We start from the raw sequence: 23778 nt of genomic DNA, 5'->3' as shown, positions 1-23778 counted from the left end.
TACCACAGATTCCTACGCCCCGACTGTAAGAGAAGGAAGAGAAACATGCACATTCTAGAAAATAAACTGACCACTCGGAAACAGATTTGCCAGATTCTTTTACAGCACAACAATTCATAAACTGACAGAATTGTATGCATGTTAATTCTTTCCAGGAAGACTTGTGATTCATATTTGCCTGCTAGGCAGCACAGACATGCAGTATAATAGACATTACTTATGAGTGGGCATGTGACACAGGAAGCTGTGAAGTTAAAAAAGGAACAGCCGGTGTCACCTGACTAGCTATATGTGCTGGAAGACATAGGATAATCACAAGTATGACTGAACAGAATTCAATTAAAAACATATTTTAACGACATATTAGCAGTTTTTCAGCTCTACCGTAATAATGCATTTGGGAATATTTGTTTTATTTACTGTGCTCACCACTTAAAACAAATACCAAGAAACTAGTGAAATACCATAAATGAAGCCTGATTTGTTTTAGTGCACCACATATAAATGCTGTGCAAGCAGAAGTTAGTGCTGCTGTACATGCATACATACATACATACATACATACAAGTCCCCAGACCTGGTGAGTTCTCTATTAAAATGGTCTTATCTGATCTTCCTTATGCTTAAAGGACACCCAAGGTGAAAATAAACTAATGAAATAAACAATTGTATCTATCTTCATTCTCCTAAAAATTACTTTTTAAGATCTTCCACAGTTTTAGTTTATGTTTAAAATCAAGTTTTAACAGTTTTAACAGTTTTATTGTTTTTGCTCAATGACACATTCATTGAAGTATGCCAGAGCTAAAATCTATAAACTATTGACCCTTTTTATATCTTTCCTGCTCTCTGAATCTATTTTCTGCTAGGAAACTTTAAAGGACATTATCCCCACACTTTGATAGGGCCCAACTGGCTGCCTGTCACTTGACCGGAAACTTGGCAGATAGCCTATTGGGCCAATCAAAGTGTGGGGATAATGTCGTTTAAAGTGATTGGAGCAGGGCAGGACAAGTGGGGCTCTCGTCATTGCCAATTAGCAAGCATAAGTTTGTAGCGCTCACTATGCTACTCTGAGAAGGTACGCCAACTCTGATAAGGCAGGTTAACTCCGAGAAGGCACGTCAACTCTAATAGGGCATGTTAATGCTGATAAGGCACGTTAACACCGATAAGGCACGTTAATGCTGATAAGGCACGTTTTTTGGTATAGTGAATCAACCCCAATGCCTCTCACCTCTAGACCACAGAATGCTGTTGTGGTCTTATAGTCTGAGATGGCAAATTCAGAATTAAACAGCAGAAATAGCGCTGTAGGTGCAGTTTATAGAAAGAAATGTACTTTTTCTGAGTGTTTATTATTGTGGTTTTATCTAAATATATACAAAAATCACAAGGGAAGTGTCAAGTGGGAGTATAGCTTTAAGTTTCCCCTGACATATAATTACGCTCCAGAAATATTGCAGCTGTAACAGAAATACACAGCTCTGCACACAGAACTGCTATACATTTTCCCCATATTAGCTCACTAGATATATTGAAGGATAACAAATCTTATTTAGTTTTTTGTCTCAGCACTTGATCTTTGAAATGAGCACAGAGACTTTTCAGTAAACAACCTGCACTGTTGGTGCCTTTGGTTCTAATAAGCTGCCAAACCAGTCTACTACTGTGTAGCTGGTAGAAAGGCCTCTGGATCCTAATGAAGCTTCCCCTGTCCTCCTGTGCAGCAATATTTCATGCTGCAGGTGCTACTGATTTTCAGGGGTGTCAGCCCTGGATCGGGGCTGCACAGGAGGACAGGGGAAGCCTCATTAGGATCCAGAGGCTTCTCCCTCCCGAGGCAAGTACACCATAGGGTTTTTTTGTTTTTTTTACTTACAGGTTCTCTTCATAGATACAATCATAACTGGAGATATGATCACAAGTTGGATTCTTTAATGGTGTTCAACTTATGATTTCTCCTTTCATTCTGAACAATCTTACTGAACATATGATAGTTTACTCAAAATTGTACCGTCCATGGGCACCTTTAGCCTGGGTACTGCAGATAAGTTAAAATTACTGAAATCTGAGAAAATGTGGACAACTGTGGTATATTCCTAGAGGCACTTCCCATAAATACATGAAAACATCTTGTGTGTTCACAACGCCAATCAGTCTCTTCTTGGTGACTAAAGTGTTATAAATTCTATTTTATTATGAACTAATCATCTGACCATTGCTCTCCCAGCTGGTGGCGCTAGCAACCCTCGTAACCAAGAAGGAAAATATTCCTGTGCATTTTCTGTTATCAGCAGAGTGTAACAATTTGTCATCCTGTGAGGAAACTCAGTCAGCTGAAGTGAAGAGCTCCATTGTATGACTGACCATGACCTGTGGGGAAACTCGCTGACTTCTCTCTGTGGTTGTGGGAACCGAATGTGACTTGCTCATCATAATGCACCACAGTGATTCATCTGGTTTGAACTGGTACACAGAGTCCTAGAGCAGTCGGTGGTATACGTGGAAACAAGCATGCTAGGGAGTTTTCCTTTCAGTGGCTGGGCCATCACAATCTCTGCCATAACCAAGTGCTTTGTACACCGCAGTGGTGTACAAAGCATGGTGTGACATACGCAACACCTTGTCTCGTACCAGTCGCACCAGTTGTGCTGCATTGTGCATGCACGGCCCGACTGTCCGTGCGCGTTGCTGGGAGTGTTCTGCGCCTGCACAGTACTACCAGCGCAAAAACAGAACAATTGCAGAGAGGGGAGTGCGACGGAGGCACCTGTGTGGTCAGGTCCCGCAAGCGCTGTGCAGCCCAACTGACGCGACTGAAGCCTATTACTGACAAATGGAGCTGCTCGGGAGGATGGTGAGGAAGCCCACGGTGTACATAGAGCTAGAGGAAGCCCCAGGTAAGTATAAATTCTGCTACAGAAAACATCTCAGGTACACTTTACCATAAAATTATTTTCAAAACTGTTCTGTACAAACTATCTGGGATAGAAGAACTTGCGTCATGTATAAATATACAATGTATAACCAATTCTGATATAGTTAACTTCTGATATAGTAAACGACTTTTCCTGGTCCCTTGGAGTTTGCTATAAAGGGATTCTACTGTACCTCATTTAAAGTGAACCTGTAGTATCCCAAAGAAAAAAAGTTAGATATTTACCTAGGTAGAGAAAAGTCTGAATAGTTCAAAGGCTTTCCATTGCATCCTTGATCCCCACTGTTGCCGCACACGGACCTTCTGAACATACCAGACAAGGACTTGTCAAATGTATTATTGTGGCCACGGTCTCCATTCTGCAGCCGTACTGCGCCTCGGCTGTAAGCCAAAGCCGCTCATCCAGGAGTGGCTCCATGCTAGTGTGCAGGCATGGCCATACTTGTGTAGGTACCATATGGCCATACTCGTTCACGAAGGGGAGCATGGCCATGAAATGTCAGAGGGCCCTGGCCAAGTCAGAGGCTTCTGGACTATGCAAAGGCTTCCTTCTACCTAGGTAAATATCTATGTTTTTTCCTTTGAGAGACTTCAGGTTTCCTCCTATACAGGATGCAGCAAGAATTGGTGACATGCTTTGGGAAGAATGACAAACTGTACACTCCACACCCTGATGTGAGTCATAAATGTAAAAGCTGCATTATTCTTCTTAGGACAACGTATCGTGTGAAAACTTGTTAGATTATGCATATCACGTTTCACATATGGTCAGTGCCCTGTATTACTATAATGACAAGCTTCACTCCAGTCTGCTGCACAAGGGATGTGGGTGATACAAGTACAGTAATAATTAGTATAAATCACATTGGACCTGATCTGCTAAAGTTCCTCTGGTATGGGGGTCGCTGGGGAACAAAAACAATGTAATAAATCTGGACTGGATTTATTAAGGCATATATTTTTAAAGGGAACCTGAAGCTATAGGTTTATGGAGGCTGCTATACTTATTTCCTTTTAAGCAATACCAGTTGCCGGGCAGTCCTGCTGGACCTCTGCCTCTCATACTTTTAGCCATAGACCCTAAACAAGCAAGCAGTAGATAAGGGGTTTCTGACATTATTGTCAGACCTGACAAGATTAGCCGCGTCTTGTTTCTGGTGTGATTCAGACACTACTGCAGCCAAATAGATCAGCAGGATAGCCAGGCAACTGGGATTGTTTGACGGTTTTACATTTGCTTTTTGCATTGCGGTGTGGTGCAATGCTCCTGCCTCATCGCACCACGACAAACGTCAATCACATGACCCTGCGGCAGAGTGCATAGGCACGCCCCCCACTAAGTGACGTACACCCTGCTGGACAGGAAGTCGTCACTGGGATACCTGCTGCAATGCACCACACACTGTGCGTTGCCAATAGCCTTGTATTATCCCCAGTGCATCAGTGAGTCAATAGTGTGGTGCTTGCGGTAACACGCTGCAGCCCTTGCGTCAGATCGGATACTTCCGGTGCACTGCAATGGACCGCAATAAGTGTGAAAGCTTACATAGACATCCATTGTTTTTTTTTGTGGCCCCTAGGGGTTAAATAGGGTGATGCAACCAGCAAGTGTAAAAGGGGCATAAAAGGAAATAAATATGGCGGCCTCCATTTACTTCTTGTTTTGAGGCTCGCTTTATGAGGATTTACCGGCTGTCCTGACATCACTGCTACTTAGCCCGGATTACACTATATCTCTGCTGAATGAGAGCAAGGCCGAGCGACTGAGTGTCTGTTACCAGGAATGGATGATGTGGAAACACACTGTTCCCTGTGGGAGGACACAGATGGAGAACATTCTAGCACAAACACAATCATGCTGCACAAGAGGCAGCTTAACAAAAGGGACTAAACATTTTCTTATAAAAGGAAGCTCACTAAATTCTTATGTGACTCCCGCAAGGGGCATACTGGCTAATGGGGTGAATACTACATTTCTATCACCTTATCTTAAAGTGACACTGAAGCGTAAAAAAAAGCTCATGATATAATGAATTGTATGTATAGTACAGATAATGAATAGAACATGTGTAGCAAAGATTCAAGAGTCTCATATTTTTATTTCCAGTTATATAGCCTTTTTTTTTTTTTTTTTTAAACTGCCCTTTGAACTTCCCTGCAGTAAAATCTTACCTGAACATGTATCTCACTGTTTCTTTGATGTATAAGTGACACAGACAGACACAGAACATTTATATTGTGCTTTTCTCCTGGCGGACTCAAAGCTCCAGAGCTGCAGCCACTAGGACGCGCTCTATAGGCAGTAGCAGTGTTAGGGAGTCTTGCCCAAGGTCTCCTACTGAATCGGTGCTGGCTTACTGAACAGGCAGAGCTGAGATTCGAACCCTGGTCTCCTGTGTCAGAGGCAGAGCCCTTAACCCACCCAGCCTCCACTTCGTGCTTCAGAAAATAGGAGCGTCTCTGACCCAAGTTGAGTCAGAGAGCTTAGAGTAGCTCTTTTGCATAGGTAATTTCTTAACTCTCTTTTCTTTGCTACTAATGTTCTGTTTCGTAGCTGCACTACACATACAATTCATTATCTTATGAGTTTATTTTCACTTCAATGTCACTTTAACTGTGGAAATCACTATAAAGACATGGCAATAAGAAAAGAAGATCAGGGAGATGCAATTCCTTCTGGCCTGGATGTAAAGTGATTGCAAGTTGTATGCAGTATGAAACTAAATCAACCAAATGTGCTTCCTGCTGACTGATTGGTCAAGTTCCAAGCTGCCTATAATTTGCATGCAAGCCTGAATCATTTGCATTCTACTGACCATTGAAAGCCAGAAACAAGCAATTGAGACATACACAGGGCCTCATTTAGTAAAGGCACCGACAGAGATCCATTTTTTAAAGTATTGCGCCCCTCACCTTGGTCATGTGCCTGATGAGACTGCAATCACATAACTGCTTATATACTAACCTATTCAAGTTATTAAACTGATTAATAAAAAAAATAATGAATACAGCTCGGTTATTAATGTTTTGTACTTTACATGCACATATTTATCTCACCATGTCACATGTTGCCTCGGGTACACTTTTGTCGCCTGCCAGAAACGACATGTTTAACGCCCCCAAACATCGGTCTGAACCAGCCCTAAGCATGCAATGGCACGAATATGATCCCTAAATACGTCCCATAGGCAGATTCTCAGCATGGTGTGTCCAGGCTTCTTCAAGTCCTACATTCACTTAACATCCATGCAAAATCCTCTCCTCTTAAAGATGCTTATTTGCATATGGTTCCCAGTCATAGCTGCACTCAGCTCCAGTCTGCAGTTAGTTCTCCATTCAATGTTTAGAGAAACACATGTTATTCATTTACATTCCAAACACTGCCACTATTTATTTTACAAAAACAGTAGAGTGGTCACAATTACCAGAAGTGTTGGTTCTGCCACCACTAATTAGAAAAGTGTTTAACAAACAGAGCACAGAACCCACAGAGCCATGAATGTGTTATGAAGGCTGAGAGGTATTACCTTGCCGGGGCCCTCTTTTCCTTCTGAAAGCAGCTCCAGACTGCAGGGCCTCTAGCAGACTGTCCATCACACCCGTCTCATCTCCCTCTGCAGAGAAAAGGCACACAAATAATGTTTAGAATAGTGAGCTACATTTACATGCGATAAATTAACAGATTGTGTAATATTTACAGATCTGTCTCTATTTCCATAGAGAAAGGCATCATATTCTGACCCCAACATTGAGAATCCCCATTAATTGGTGAAGAGCTTCAAACCTGACAGTTAATGCAAATCACAACTGACTTAAAGAGGAACTCTAGTGAAAATAATGTAATAAAAAAGTGCTTCATTTTTACAATAGTTATGTATAAATGATTTAGTCAGTGTTTGTCCATTGTAAATTCTTTTAAATCCCTGATTTACATTCTGACATTTATTACATGATGACATGTTTACTGCTGGCAGGTGATGTAGCTGTTGCATGCTTTTTTGGCAGTTGGAAAAAGCTGTAAACAGCTATTTCCCACAATGCAACAAGGTTCACAGACAGGAAACTGCCAGAAGTACCACGGTACTCAGAGCTTCTTGTGAGAGGGGTTTCCCCACAATATCAGTCATACAGCGCCCCCTGATGGTCTGTCTGTGAAAAGGAAAAGATTTCTCATGGGAAAGGGGGTATCAGCTACTGATTGGGATAAAGTTCAATTCTTGGTCGGAGTTTCTCTTTAAGGCAAACCTGAAGTAAAAAAAAAAAGTAACGATATAATGAATTGCATGCATAGCACAGATAATGAATAGAACATTAGTAGCAAAGAAAAGAGTCTCCTTTTTTATTTCAGTTCTTTTTAAACATTACATCATACTGTCACAGTTGCAGTTTAAAAACCTCACTCTGTAAGAGGAACTGTCGCGAAAATCTTAAAATTTAAAACCCATACAAATAAGAAGTACATTTCTTCCAGAGTAAAATGAGCCATAAATGAATGTTCTCCTATGTTGCTGTCCCTTACAGTAGGTAGTAGAAATCTGACATTACTGACATGTTTTGGGCTAGTCCATCTCTTCATGAGGAATCTCAGCATGGCCTTTATTCTTTATACAGACACTCTCTGAAACTCCCTGAAAACGATTAATACACAGATGCTGGCCTCCTCCCTGCTCGCTGCACACTATTTTGGCAGTAAGACGGAGCAACTGCCATTTACTAAGTGCTTTTAAAAATAAAGAAAGCCCAGAGAACCCCCTATGAGAAGATGGGCTAGTCCAAAATCTGTCATTAATGACAGATTTCTACTTCTTATTGTAAGTCACAGGAACATAGGAGAAAAGTAATTTATGGCTCATTTTACTCTGGGAGAAACGTACTTCTTATTTGTATGCGGTTTAAATTTTTAAGATTTTCGCAACCGTTCCTCTTTAAGCTATAAACCAAAGCAGAAATAATGACCATTTGAATTTTCCTGCAGTAAAAGCTCTTCTCACGCTGTCACTGCTTCCTGGCTGTTAAGGTGCTTCAGAAAACACAACTGTATTCCACCCAGGGGCTATAATAGCTTACAGGATCTCTTTTGCATGGATAACTAAAGTTTTTTAACTCTTCCTGTACTGGAAAACAATATGAGACCTTTTTTTGCTACTAATGTTCTATTTCTTAGCAGAATTACACATACAATTTATTATCACATAGGTTTATTTTCGCTTCAGGTTTACTTCAATTTACCAGCAGCTGCTGGGCTTAAAGGACAACTGCAGTGAGAAGAATATGGAGGCGTCCATATGTATTTCTTTTTATAACAATACCAGTTGCCTGGCTGCCCTGCTGATCCATTTGGCTGCAGTAGTGTCTAAATCAGAAGCATGCATGCAGCTAATCTTGTCAGATCTGATAATAATGTCAGAAACACCAGACATGCTGTATGCTTTTTCAGTGCCTATGGCTAAAAGAATTAGAGGCAAAGTATCAGCAAGATAGCCAGGCAACTAGTACAGCTTAAAAAGGAAATAAAGATGGCAGCCTCCATATCCCTTTCACTTCAGTTGTCCTTCAACAGGGTACCCGAACTATTGATAACATTACAATATTAAGCCTACCTCTCTTATCACCTATAGCTGAAGATTCCATAACTATTTTGGGTTCCCCATCCCCACAAGCCTTTACAGAACCAACTTTGAACTAGTCGACTGGAAGTGCCTGCTGATAGCCTGCCTGGTGGTATGGACAAGCCTGACTCGACCAGGGAAAATATCTGAAAACGGTACGGACGAGTCAGGATCGTTCAGCAATTCTAAGGCGAGGTTCAGTTTTTTTACATGCATTTTTGCATTAAAGGGGAATATAACCCTGCATTTCAACTTTGCTCTAAAACATTATTTACAGTATATTATATGCAACCAGCATTTTTTTTTTACTAGACCAGCATTGGAAGGGTTACACAGGGCTTTAAAGTTCCTGGAGATTTCTGCAGACGCATCCGAAGCTGAAATAGATACATTTTGTTTACATAAATGTATCTAAGTGTTGAATGTGACTCATCTCTCTGACTGAGAAGGAGCTTGGAGGACAGCCAAAGAGTGTGTAACATTTCTCAATAGATACATATAACTAAATAGAATGTAACAATCTGAACTTCTGCATATCTCTCCACGGAACTTGAAACCTCTGTGTTTAACCCTTCCAATGCTGGTCTAGTAAAATATGCTGTAAATAATGTTTTAGAGCAAAGTTGAAATGCAGGGTTATATTCCGCTTTAAATTAGCGTTCGTGTGCGAATTTCCACATGCTTTAGAAACCTGAATGGGAAAGTTTGCACACAAATTTCAATGTGAAAACTTATTGCAAGCAAAAAAACCAAAACAAACAAAAGGGAAAATGTAATTACATTTATTTTTTTTTACATGATTTTGTGTTAAGTTACAGGCAAAAACTTCATGAAAATGAATTGAAATTGAATGCTAGGGAGGTTGAGGTACCCATTAACAATACTATTCCATAGACAATCCTTAATTTCTGATTGATCGGAAATGATCAGTCATGCACAGCTGAAAACACCCAAACCAATTCAATCAGGTTGATGTGATCGATACAAAGACAAGAAAAAAAAAAAACATAGCAAATGCTGGGCTCTAGGTAAATGTAGATTTCTGAAAAAGGGAATAGGGTCGCAACAAATTCATGACAGAATTTAGGGTTTGGAAATGTATGTAGGACGTTCCAGAATGTGATAATATGACTATATTTGAATAAAGGTTTTTCTTTTCTTTTTATGAATAAATGTAGATTGTTGTACATGAAAAAAACATCCCCTGAAAATAAGCCCTAATGCATCTTTTGGAGCAAAAATTAATATAAGACCCTGTCTTATTTTAGAGAAAACATGGTATGACTATGAGGTTAGGTTTACAGTGGGAACAGGAACACTACGCAATTGTCGGTGTCGTTAAGTGGTACCACACGTTGCGACTGCGTTACGTCGCATACAGTGAGTTATAGTGAAGCATACAATGAAATCTATGCTTCCCTTGTACCTGTTAACATGTGCGTTTAGCAGTAACTTACTTGAGCAGTGAGTTAGCATAACAACACGTTAAACCGCAATGCTAACATCACACTGTGAACGTCGCATATAGACTTATTGCAGTGCATCGTTCCGTGTTGCAATGCCTTCCTAACGTCTCACTGCGAACTAGCCCTGATAGGGCGAATAGATTGTGAGGTACAACATGACTGATTCACCACACTCTGTAAACCTCTGCAGAAAACATCTGCGCTATATATAAATGTGTAATACTAATAAATAAATTAGGTTTCGCACAACTGAAGATATTTGCAAATATACAGCTTCTTTCTTACATAAATCTGCAAATACCTTAAAAAGGCAAAATAGAATTCAGCTGAAAGAAGCCAGCAATTGCTCTGTTTAGCGCGTTGTGTTGGGATATTTACAACCTGCATTTAGCATGAGAATAAAATATGGCTTGGGCGCGCTGCCAAGGCGTTCTGTTTGCCTGGAAGGGTAATGGCGGCTCACATGAGTACATCTGTATACATACAGCTCTCACGTGCCCCCGTCAGGGCAGCAGAAGGCTGTATGCACCAGCACACATTTGGGTCAACCACCAGAGATCTTCCCTCCTATTTCTGTACACAGAGTCTCTGTGTTACTCAGGCTGCCCTTGTATAAGGAGGCTGCCCAGAGAATGCTGCTCATTCTCTCTGATTCTCTGTCACATCCACAGCTATAAATGTACACTGCAGTCACCGCCAGCTGCTGACTGTGTCCAGCAAATCCTTCATTTGCAATGAAAATTAAGCAATAAAGCTTGGTTCGTCTCCCCCCCCCCCTCTGCTGGCCGCAGCATACAGCCTGTCAGCACGTGTCCAAAATACACACAGGCAGCTTTTTTGTGAATCAGCTGCAGAGAGGACGAATCCCACCCTCTGGAATGGAGCCCACAGCAGGGGGAGGGGGAAAGTGACATGAGTTATGGGAATTTCTTCCTGACGTTTCCTCATTACGTGCTATGCCTTCCCCGCACTGCAGACCTGTCCTCCCCTCCATCCGCATTGTGTGAGCCGGGGAGGGAGAGAGGTGAAAGGCTGCAGAGAAAATGCATTTGCTGTATCCGTGCGCCCTCTGCTGGCCGAAGCACGGATATGCAGAGAGCTGTTCATGTAAACAATTCTCATAGAATGAAAAGGGAATATTTACAGGCAATTAGAAAGCACGCTGATATTTACTGAAGCGCTCATTAAATAACGTTCAAAATAAATGGATCCCTAAAGGGAAAAAACAGCACCTATTTATCTCCAGTTTCTACTAGGTTTCTCCCCTCTGTTTCTTTCATCACCATATTTAACTCTACTCCCCCCATCCCCCTCCAATCACCATTCCTCTCGTTTCTCCCAACACTTTCCTCCATCATCCTCTCTGTACCCTCATCTCTCCCTCTCTCTACCACCTCTCACTAGGCCCCATCACTCAGAATGCCCTCATCTCTCCATTCCTCTCCTCTTCAGTCACTCCTATGTTCTGTATTATCTGTTGCTGATCTCTCATCGTTAGGCTAGGCTCACAGTGGGCATTGTTTTTCCTGTAAAATCAGGAACGCAACAGAACGGGAATGTCGCGCCACACATTACTCACATGTTGCGTCACATACAGTGAAGCAGTCAATAAAAAGTGTGCTCCACTGAGACGGTTAACGAGCATGGCTAGGCCCTATCACCAGAGCTGGCACAAGGACCTCCAGCACCCAAGGCTGAGACACCAAAGTGCGCCCCTCCATCCCTCCCACCCCCAGCCGTCACACACTGGTTGCTATGAGACTAAGAGGCGCCCCAGGGCCCCCAACACATTAATCACTAGTTATCTGGCTTGCAGTCACTCCCATGTATCCCCTCTTTTTATTTCTCTCTGCTTCAAACACAATAGGGGAATGATAGCTGAGATACACTGCGCCCTGAGGCTGGAGCCTCTCTCACCTCTGCCTTGGCCCGACTTATCACTCAGAATACCCTCATCTCTCCCTTCATCTCCTCTCTCTGCCACATCTCACTAGGCCCCATCACTCACAATATCCTCATCTCTCCCTTCCTCTGCCACATCTCACTAGGCCCCATCACTCACAATATCCTCGTCTCTCCCTTCTCCTCTCTTTGCCACATATCACTAGGCCCCATCACTCAGAATATCCTCATCTCTCCCCTCTCACTGGACTGCCTTACCCTCTTCGCTGTGTCTTTCCTTTGGCCCAGTCACTACTTATCGCAATACTCTTTCCGTATTCCGCCTGCACCCATATGTCACACTTATATTTGTGTTATTTAGGAAATCACTGTAATAAGCAATTAAGACGCAAAGTGACATTAAAAAAACTGACTGCCTTTAAGAAGCAGCAGGAAAGCTCCATGGCATTGTCTATCGGAGTGTTGCACAACGTCTGAGGAGAAGTTACAGCTGTTTTCCACATAAGGAACAGTAAGGGGTCAGAGAGACGCCACATGCCGACTGTTTCCACTGAGAGCAGCTGAATTTCACTTCAAATAGAGCCAATAACAATTGCTGCTGCTGTTCCTTATATGTTAACATAAGCGGAGATGTGTTTATGTTTTTAGTTTAAAAAAAAATCAGTGGCTAAAACATTCTAATAAAGCACTAGGATCATTATTATTGAAGGTCGCTTAGCTTGTTCAGGTCACATAACCCTGAGTACAAATACCTCAGTGTGCTCTGCCCTAACAGATATAAGTGGGCGGGATAAGGGGAATTCCTAGGCCTGCTCGCTCATTCCGCAGGGATCAAAGAGTTAACCCTGAATTAACAAGTGCCCTTGCCTCACTGTCACCATAGAAACGTAAAACCTGAATCTATAAATGCATATTAGAACATCTGTCACTACTGCGCTACCTGCAAAAGAGCTGCCAATGCTGCCATCCAGTGGCGGAAAGTGAGTATAACAAGTGACCTAGATAAAACGGAAAAGCATGGGATTAAAGCTGTTATTATTCATGAATCCTTAAAGGGAAACCATCCCAAGAAACATTTTAGGGCTTTACCTTATATTGTCAATTTAAAAAAGCATCTAGCAAGCTTGTGCAGACTGACACTCCATCAGTGATTTATGGTAAAAATATATATTGAGAAACCAAACATTATTTAAAGCAACAGTTGACAGTTCAGTTATTTGTTTCTTATGTCTTCAACTCTACCAATAAAATGTTTCTACCCCAACTTTTAAAATGTTTTTCTAAATCTTCATCAAGGTAAATACATACATAGAATAACACTATAGAGAAGCACTAACATTACAGATGCAATAGGTCTTTCCTGCATGCCTGGCATCTCTAGGTTAAAAGGAACCTGAGGAAACAAACATATGGAGGCTGCGATATTATTAACTTTCAAACAATACCAGTTGCCTGGCAGTCCTGTTGATCTCTTTGGGTGCAGTAGTGTCTAAATCACACACCTGAAACAAGCATAGGGGCTATAACAAAGTATTTGAGGCAGTGGATCATAAAAACAGCCAGGCAATGTGCATTGTTTAGAAGGAAATAAGTATTCGAGGGTGCCCCCCCCCCCCCTTTGTTTACTTCTACATCTGATCTAGGGACATGGTTGGCATTCTTAACTTGCAGCACTAGACTCCTAGTTTCCATTCCACGGCACAAGCTGCATGACAATGGTTTCTGCCCGCATTCCTAATACATAATAGCGAGTCACAGAAACATTACCGTCTGGCAGAAAGGTACAATTAAAAACCTGTCTCCCAACTCCTTATTGATTTTATCATTATTGTATCTGCCTTTTGCTCCAGTGAAGTATTATTTTTGTGAATATCACAAAGACAATATTTCCTTTCAGACTACAAACACTACACTGTGTCTGTCCTGAACATGCAGCTTTCTAGAAGTAAAACTTGAACACTGAAACTCTCTTCTATCAGTCTACTCTATCAGTCTAATGTCCAGAAGTGAGTGTTAACCACTTGATGACCCAGCCTTTACCCCCCCCCCCCCCCCCCCCCTTAAGGACCAGCGCTGTTTTTTGTGATCTGTGCTGGGTGGGCTCTGCAGCCCCCAGCACAGATCAGGGTGCATGCAGAGCGATCAGATCGCCCCCCTTTCCCCCCCCCCCCCTATGGGGATGATGTGCAGGGGGGGTCTGATCGCTCCTGCCTGCCTGAGGTTTGCGGGGGGGGGGGGCACCTCAAAGCCCCCCTCCGCAGCGAAATTCCCCCCTCCCTCTCCTGCCTGTCCCCCCTGGTGATCGGGGCTGCACAGGACGCTATCCGTCCTGTGCAGCCTGTGACAGGATGTCCTCTGTCACATGGCGGCGATCCCCGACCGCTGATTGGCCAGGGATCGCCGATCTGCCTTACGGCGCTGCTGCGCAGCAGCGCCGTTCAATGTAAACAAAGGAGACAAATGTCTCCTGCGTTTACATTTAGCTATTCACGGAGACCCGCTCCGTGATCTAACAGGAAACGGCCGCTCGCGCGAGCAGTCTTTCCTGATTAATTAGGGAGGCACCTACGACGCAGATCTGCGTCGCTGGTCCTCCAGCTACCACTTTGCCGCCGCACGGTATGAGTGTGCGGTCGGCAAGTGGTTAAATTAACAATTTCTTAGCAGGCTGGAGAACTCAGCACACCAATGAAGCTCCTGTGCAAAATCTGAAAGTAAAGGCATTAATCTTTTCAAGCACTTCATAAATACGCTACTACAGTAACCATTTCCATCTGTTCAGGCCTGGATTTACATCACAGGAGCCTATAGGCACAGATGTCCTGGCACCCTCCATGAACCTACAAATCCCTGCTGAACCGCACAAGTGTGCTGGCTGGCCCAACTGTCACTTCTCCCTACTTCCCGTGCCCGTCATATGTAGCTACAGGTGCCCCTTAGTATTAGGTATCCAGAAGTACCCTCAGTATTAAGAAGCTAGTAGTGCCCCCAATCTCGATTCTCGTCAGTGGAATGCCGAGAGCCGGGTGAGTAACCTCACACTGCTCGAGACTCTGTTTAGGTAAGGAGGGGGAGTGAGCCGCCTTTCCATAATCAGGCGCCTGTAGGCACGTGCCTACAGGGCCTTATGGTAAATCCGGCCCTGCATCTGTTCCAAGTGGCTCCCAGTCAGCCCACCTCCACCTCTCCTCCTCCCCACAACCCAATTGACCACAGACTATGGTACAGTCCTGGGTTAGATTCTTGGTCATGCCTCTATCTGTCTGGAGTTTGTATGTTCTTCCCATGCTTGTGTCACTTTGCTTCAGGCATTCCTATTTTAACCTGCAACCTGAAAACATACTGACAAGTTCACTGGACTCCCCTCAGATTGGTCTTAGTCTATGGCAGGGATTAGACTGTGAGCTCATTTAAGGGACAGTCAGTGACATGACTATGTGCTCTGTAAAGCACTGCAGGAGAGGCCAACATTACATAAATACATGCAGATAACAATTGTAGAGATAGAGCTGTTATTCAGACTATTGAGCATAGGGCACTGCGTCAGGTACTATGGAAGATGTCAGCACTATACAAAGGCATCATAGTAATATTAAGGATGATGATGAAAGGTATTCCCAGATATTCCTGGTCTTCTCTGGTGTTGAGCTTTACACCCCACAAATCTTTTTTTTTTTTTTAAACTTTGCATCAAGCAAAGGCGTAGCAAGTCCAATAACGCTGAACCAACATAAAACTGCTACACCCCCTTTATTTAGTAACTCCTTCAAAATCCAGCAGCCTCTCCTTTCATCATGTCCAATCCACCATGCCATCCCCCGCTGTGCGTTTACCACACATCCACTGAAGAAGAAAATGGGACAGAATTTTCAATGAGGTTCTCATTGTGACAAACCTGAGCTAATCATTTAGCAATTAGTAGCTAAGACTTTTTCATATTCCATTCAAGGGGTTTATAAAGATGTTTCAGCTTTAATACTAATTGCTTCATTTCCCCTTCCCTAATTATGTCAAAATAGCTGAAGTCACTACAGGGAGACTTTCACAGTGATGTTCAACATAAGAATGCACCAGAGCTATTCCAATATAAGGATGCACCAGAGCTATTCCAATATAAGGATGCACCAGAGCTATTCCAATGTAAGCATGCACCAGGGCTATTCCAATATAAGGATGCACCAGAGCGGTTTCAATATAAGGATGCACCAGAGCTATTACAACATAAGGATGCACCAGAGCTATTCCAATATAAGGAGGCACCAGAGCTATTCAAATATAAGGAGGCACCAGAGCTATTCCAATATAAGGAGGCACCAGAGCTATTCCAATATAAGGATGCACCAGAGCTATTCCAATATAAGGAGGCACCAGAGCTATTCCAATATAAGGATGCACCAGAGCTATTCCAATATAAGGAGGCACCAGAGCTATTCCAATATAAGGAGGCACCAGAGCTATTCCAATATAAGGATGCACCAGAGCTATTTCAAGAGCCCTAAAACCCTATTCTTTTTTAGATTGTCATTATGGTTACTGAGTGTTGCCTAACAAGAAAACATTAAGGGCAGGGGCGTAATTAGACTTGATATGGCCCCCACTTCAAAAATGATAGCCTGGGGCCCCCTTGGTCCCCGAACCCCATGTAATCAGGAGCCATCGAATGGCAGCAGAGAGTGTTCTGCTGTGAAGATATTATTAAAAGGTATTACTTTTACAAGACTTTGTTTTTTTCTACCTACATACTGTGAAGCAGCGTCTGGAAGCAGGACCAAATTACACACCTGCACATGGTTTTTGTGAGCAAATGGGGAAGTTTCTTTGGTAATTGGCTGCACTTGCAGTTGGGGAGAGGAAGAGAGGCCCACAAAGCCTCTGGGCCCCCCTGTGATGGGAGGAGTCACAGGGGTGATTGTTAAGCCCCTGCTGAGCAGATGCAGTGATTAGAACAATTGTGCAGAGAGCAGAAAGTTTTTTCTCTCCTTGCCCTTAGTTGTCAGTCTCTCAGGACAGGGCCCCCCTGTGGCTGCATCCCTTGCAGGGTCTATTGTTACGCCTCTGATTAAGGGTCCTTTCACACTGAATCCATTGAGCTTTGTTGAAATGCATCTCATTGCATCCCATTGCAATGCAAGGATATTCCTATAGTACGTTCACAATGGGCGTGGAGGGTCCTGTCGGAGTAGTTACCGGACGTGTGCATTTACAGTGGCAGTAAAGTATATTTTTTATTGTATTCTATGCTTCACTGTATGGTTGCATGGTACACCCGATACGTCTTTTGTACCGATACTGATGGTATTGCAATGCAACATGCATACTGTGACGGATTGTGTTATTCTAACTGATTGCATGCAGGTATTATGTTAAAGAGGATCTGAAAGAAGAAAAGTGCTCCTATGGGGTACTTACCTCGGGAAGGGGAATCCTGCATCCTGATGAGGCTTCCCCATCCTCCTTCATTCCAGGGCTGTCAGCCGCTGAAAATCTGCCGACAAGCTGGGCTCCAGGAACATAACAATCCTATGTGAGCTTTGTGCAGCTGCAGCAGCAGTTTAGCTTGGCTATTTTTGCCTGAGCCCGATCGGAGCGGCTCTACTGCGCAGGTGTGTGGTGTTTGCACAATAGAGCAGATCCAATCGGAACCGCTACTGTGCCTGCGCAGGCTCACACAGGATTGTTATGGTCCTGGATCCCCGGCAGATCTTTGTGGCTCACATTGCTAGAGCGACAGAAGAGGACAGGGGAAGCCTCATTAGGATCCTGAGGCTCCCCCCTCCCAAGGTACCCGCCACATAGGGGCACTATTTTTTCCTTACAGATCCTCTTTAAAGTCAATGTCCAGTCGCCACCACAGTTCACACTCATAACGCGTGCATTATCCAACTGACTGACTGCTGTGAATCCATCCTAAAAAAAAAACTTTCCTCAGTTTGCACTTGCTGCTTGTTACACTGCAGAAGCCCTGTATCACACACACTTTTAGAACTTGTTAACATTATAAGGGTTTTCACTTATTTTTAAGCTCTGGCGATTTAAAAAAAAAAATCGCATTAAAAGCGCTTGTGCAATGTTAGCTTATGTGAGTGTTCTCACATAAATATATCCAATCACAAACGTTGCTCCTGCACCATTTCCAGAGCATTTGCAATTCAATAGAAAGTATAGCAAAATCGCTAAGCGCTTGAAAAAGCGCTTTGAAAAGCGATTTGCTGAGGGCTTAAAGGAATACATTGTATTTATTAATTTCCAGGACAAAGAGTTCACTTCTTGACTGACGTCACAAAGTGAACAAAACTTTGCTAAACAAAAGCGCTCAGTAAAGCACTTTTCTAAGAAAAAAATCGCTCTGAAAGCGCTCAGTAAAGCACTTTTCTAATAGAAAATCGCTCTGAAAGGGCTTAGAGAATCTCTCAGCGCTTGCGATTGCATTGGCGATTTATAATGTGAACAAGGCCAATGTGAACAAGGCCTTACTTCTATGTTTAAATTTTGATAAATAAAACATTTCAGTCAGTTACATACTTTTTTTAAAAAAAAAATACCCCAAGTGTTTTCAAAGTAAAAAAAAATCCCAAATCATATTACCATGGCAATTACGTTGCCTAATGAGGCTTCCCCTGTCCTCCTATTCAAGATCGGCCTACTGACATTTAAATCACTGAATAATCTGGGCCCTGGATACATGAAAGATATGTTGCAGCTACGTAGCAATCCCCGCATTCTCAGATCCACAGGTTCTAATAATCTAGTCATACCCAGAGTCCACTTGGAAACTTTTGGTCCCAGAGCATTCTGTCATGCTGCCCCTACGTTTTGGAACTCCTTACCTCAACAGATCAGGACAGCTCCATCCCTGGACACGTTTAAATCCAGACTGAAAACCCACCTGTTCAGTTTGACATTTGCAGAAATATAACTTTTGTTGTGTGAATACTTCATCCTACTACCAATTACTAAATCTGAGAGAGCCTAAGCGCTTTGAGTCCTATGGGAGAAAAGCGCTATAGAAATGTTATTGTATTGTATAATTGAACTGGCCTCAGTTCAGGTATTCTTTGTATACTAGGTATGGGATCTAATGACGTTTATAGCCCCATCTAAACGATGCAATTCCACATGCGATCGATCGAATTTGATCGGATTCGATTGGTTCGATTAAATCCAAAATGTCAGATCGGGACTTGATCGATAGTGTGATCGATTTTGGTTAGTTATCAATGCAAAATCGACCACACTATTGATAGAGTCTCGATCGGACATGTCGGATTTAATCGATACAATCGAATCTGATCAATTCAATCGATCGCATGTGGAATTGTATCGTGTAGATGGGACTTATAAGTACATGAGTACGTGCTGTGCTCCTGTATCAGAGAAGGCAAGTAGACGTTCGTGTGTGACACTGGCCTGCAAGTCTGCGGACACTCCTATCACACCAAGGACAAAAGAAACTCTTGCATTCTAATCAAGGAAATTGGATATTTCAGCGCTGCAAATAAAGCTCAGCGGAAAGTCAGGAAACAGCATCTGGCCTTCATCACCAGCAGGCTCTGCAGGAAATCTCTGGATCATGAATAACAAGTCACATTCCTGGGAGTCCTGAAGAAATCTATTGTGTAAATATATACATACCTCTGCAGCTTTAGAAGAATTCTAACTTAGATTCTAACCGTAGAAAAAAAAATTCTAGTTGGCTGTCAAACATTTTGTTCTTTCAATTAAAGCTTTGTTAATGATTATGTCCGCCAGCGTCACACAGTGTTGCCAGTTTAGGACTCATTGCGGACAGTTTGTCCAAGCTCACTGGCTGTTCTGTGTATAACATCTGGAAAATATGTGGCAATAAACGTGTGCAGCGTATTCTAAAATAGTTTTCCTTGATTGTTAAAAGCTGTATTCAGACACGTGGCAGAAGATACACTTAAAGTGAACCTTCAGACTAAAAATCTACTCAGCAGCACTGGAAAGGCTAGGTGTTTCTTTAACAGTTTCACAGCACCAGCACTTTGTTTTTCTTACCCAAGCCTCATTTTTTAGCTGCACAGAAGAAAACTGCCCGGGCATTTTTCCCCTGATGCTATGCAAAGCATGATGAGATTTCTGATGTTGTTCTCGTTCTGCTGTTTTGGTACAATTTTTTTTTCATTTTGAATTTGAGATTTGAAGCCTAGCGCGCAGCTGGGAGGGAGGGATCAGGACACAGGACAGTTGAAACAGTGTCTCATGCTCTCTGTCACCTCCTTTCAACCAAAAAGATGGCTGCCCCCATGAAATCACAAACATTTGCCTGTTCTTCTAAAACAGGGTGGGTAAGAGATTATATTACCTATCTATTTTAATAAACATAACTAATGTAACTTAATGACAGTATGTTTGTTTAGGCTGAAGTTCCCCTTTAAGCTACAGATTCACTTCTCTGTGTTTGTTTAGCCAGATCAAACTGTTATCAGTAGCTGTGATACACTGACTAGACTGCAGGCAATTTCTGCCAAAGCTGCTCACATAAAGTAAACACTGAGGCTTAACCCGATCAGTGCCCTCTGCAAACGTGAAACCAAGTTAAACTTCAGGTTAAAGTTTATTATGCTGTGGCTTATCTTTTAGAGTAGGGAGAGTAAGTTCTGAGTTCAGTTCCACTTTCAAAGATTCCAATATTTCACAATGACTTTGAAAACTGAAAAAGGAGATTTGCAATATTCCAATAAATATGAGTGAACCAAATGTCTTTATTTGACTCACCTCTGTTATATAAGTAAACAGCATTAAATATGAATCTAGCATATGAGTCTTCAGCTAGCTATAACATACTAAAGTTGCTGAAAACTCAAACTACACTTTCTTGCAACCCTGGCAACAGCACACTTTGTGTACAGGACTTCATAATCCCCATCTCTTTGTTAATCTTACTGTTGCACTGTTTTCACTAAAAGTTTAACTTTAAAACTTTAGTGAAGGCCAATGTACTTTCCTTAGGTTTATTCTATATATGTTCTGAAGTTATAAACTGTAACATTTACAGAGAGTAGGTATCCAAACAAACAGAAACCGTCCACTGAATATGCTACTCTCTCAACTTAAATCCTCTCTGATGAGAACAAGCCTAATGCTTGTCCTGAGCCAAAAAACAAAACAAAAACTGAACACCAAAATCATCAGCTAAGTCCTCTCCAGGGACACAGTCAAATTATGGTGTGGATCTTTTGCTCACCTGAGCACCTGTCTCAGGGAGGACACAAAATCCCGGTGTGGATCAAAATAGTAGTGCAGATTAGAGAAATATGGGACATAATATACATCACCAACCACTTTCCCTGACTCTAGGCCTCTGCAGCTGTCACAACATGTAAAGGCATACTTGGGGAGCTATTTTTTTATTTATTTTTTTTTATTTTAACAATCCTGACACTATTGCAGTTGGATCACAATTCACAAACTCAAGAACAGAAACAAAGCAGCCCTGGCAATAAGGCTTGCTTAAAATCCTTGACGTCTAAATAAACTTATCTGGAAATGATTCCTTTTTTTTTTCCTCTGTGAAAATGTGGTTATATATTTTAAACTGGAAGCAAAATATAAAACCTCAACCTCAAAACAAATCAAAACAGAATTTCGACACTTCTAGAAGACCTTGGTGTGCATGAGTCAGCCTTCTTGAGAAAGGCTGGGACAAACAATCTTTCAGTAATCAGTGCATGCTTTATCAGCCAAGCAAGCATTCTGTAATTGTATTGCAATGTTTACGCAGTGCTGTGCTGAATCTAAACTCTATTATTGAATGTCGTTTCAGACAGCCTAGGCTCAGGCACTCAAAGGATTTCTTTAAAGTGGATCCGAGATAAACGTTTACTCATTGCATAATTTCATATAGTTTATAAGACATTCCTCAAGCCAAATACTTTTTTTTGTTTTGTTTTAATACACTAATTCCCTATAAACTAAACAAGCCTCGCCCACAGCTTTTTACAGTGCCTTGGCATTTTCAGACAGTAGTAAGGGCTTATGGGAGCTCAGTCTAGGCAGGGGGAGGTGTTAGTAGCCATTGATTTCAGAGGCAGAGGGGAGGAGGAGAGGGGACTGAATTTACACACAGGTAAGCTGATATCATCTCCAGCTCTCAGCCTATGACAATGTGACTAACAGAACATGGCTGCCCTCATTGTATCACAGGAATAAATATTCATACACGGTTGAAGCTGTTTGCAGATAGATTTGCTGTGTAAACTATCTAAACTTTAGATAACATATATAGACAAGTTACTTGTTATAGTTAGTTTTTCATTTCGCATCCGCTTTAACAAATAATCCTACTGGCAGGAGGTTGTCAATACGAGTTATATATACAGGGAACTCATTTTTTTTTCCTGAATGGCGATTAGAGATATTTTTACTATGTAGAGGGTATATGTTTAAAGGGAACCTGAGGTGAGAGGGTTACGGAGGCTGACATGTTTGTTTTCTTTTAAATAATGCACATTGCCTGGTTGTCCTGCTGATCCTCTGCCTCTAATACTTTTAGACAGATACTGAACAAGCATGCAGATCAGTAATCTATGACAAATGTGACAAGATTAGCTGCATGCTTGTTTTAGATGTGTGATTCAGACACTACTAACCAGAAAGATCTGTAGGACTGCCAGGCAACTGGCACTGCTCATAAGGAAATAAATATGGCAGCTTCCATAAGTCTCAAACCTCGGGTTCCACCTGAGTGGTAGGTTATTCCCTGTGTGGCCTTCCTCTTAACGGTGTGGTATTTTATTTGATACATACAGGCACCTAGGTGGAACTAAGGTTTTAAAAAAAATAATAATAGCCTGTGTATTTTAAGAAAATCTGTTGATTCGAGACTGCGGCCTGAAGCCTACACTAAACTAGCAATTATCACAGATGATCAATGAGATGCTAATTTGCAGAATTCATGCAGATTTTGATTCAGAGTGCATGCAGTTTGGAACTGGCCCAATCAAATGCAGTTGTCCATTTGGCTGGGCCCAGTTTTAAGCCACGTGCACTCTAGAACACAATTTGCATCAACGGCCTGCACAATCCAGTCATTACATCCAGACGGGATTGGCCAGAGACTAGACCAAAGCTGCTTCACAAACCTTACCTGCATTCATGTCTATTAACTGATCTCGTTTCTGCTGTTTCTCCAGTTTATCCTTTTCTGCCTTCTCCTTGGCCAGTTTAGCTCTTCTCAGCTTCTCCTCCGCCTCACGTCTCTTCTGATTTTCTTTCAGGGCTTGCTAAAATACAAAGGAAAGAAAAACTCACATCAGAGCAGAACCTTTTCTTCGATAAAGTGATGTAACATAATTTCAAAGTGATACAGCTATAAAAATCTCATCATACTCTTTGCCATTAAAGTAGGTAAGAAACAGTGAAGGTCGGCACTAGATGTATGTGGGACAGACGTGTAAGGGAAATAGGTGAATGGCAATGCCAATGCCTATGGACCATGAGAACCAATGATACCATAAATGTAGAAGGTTGAAAAGTTCTGGGCAGCAGACCACAGGGTAAACAAAAAAACACCTTTATTGCATCCTCACCAAAGACAGACAATACCTCGTTTGACAGGCTATACCAGTTTTAACAGAGGCCAAAACGTACTGTACGTATCAGCTCCACAGATTGTGAATCGGTTTCATAGTAAAATCGATTCAAAATCTGTTTGCAGTGTAGGCAGCCAATAGATCAGTGTATGGCAGCCTTAAAGAGGCACTTAAGTCTGCAAAGGAGGCCGCAATAGCAGCATAGGGGGCGATATTGTGGCTGGGAACGCGAATAATCACTCGCATTCCCATGCCTGTCGGGTCCTGACGGCGAAACCGGAAGTGGTCGCCGGCGGGGACAGGAG

At 42.3% G+C, this 23778-nt stretch overlaps 1 protein-coding gene across 1 annotated transcript in view; it reads right to left on the bottom strand.

The window, feature by feature from the left end:
• LOC137564207 (protein diaphanous homolog 1-like) overlaps positions 1–23778 on the bottom strand; it is a 35018-nt gene that overhangs the window by 9106 nt on the left and 2134 nt on the right. The window contains exons 2-3 of the mRNA XM_068277776.1: positions 23029–23164; positions 6469–6555 (exon numbers count right to left, since the gene is read on the bottom strand). Of these exons, the coding sequence (XP_068133877.1) occupies positions 6469–6555; positions 23029–23164 (223 nt within the window). The remainder of the gene's footprint in view (positions 1–6468; positions 6556–23028; positions 23165–23778) is intronic.

Source organism: Hyperolius riggenbachi, chromosome 3 (assembly GCF_040937935.1).
Source record: "Hyperolius riggenbachi isolate aHypRig1 chromosome 3, aHypRig1.pri, whole genome shotgun sequence".
Lineage (NCBI taxonomy): Eukaryota > Metazoa > Chordata > Amphibia > Anura > Hyperoliidae > Hyperolius > Hyperolius riggenbachi.
This window is presented reverse-complemented; position numbering and strand designations above follow the sequence as displayed.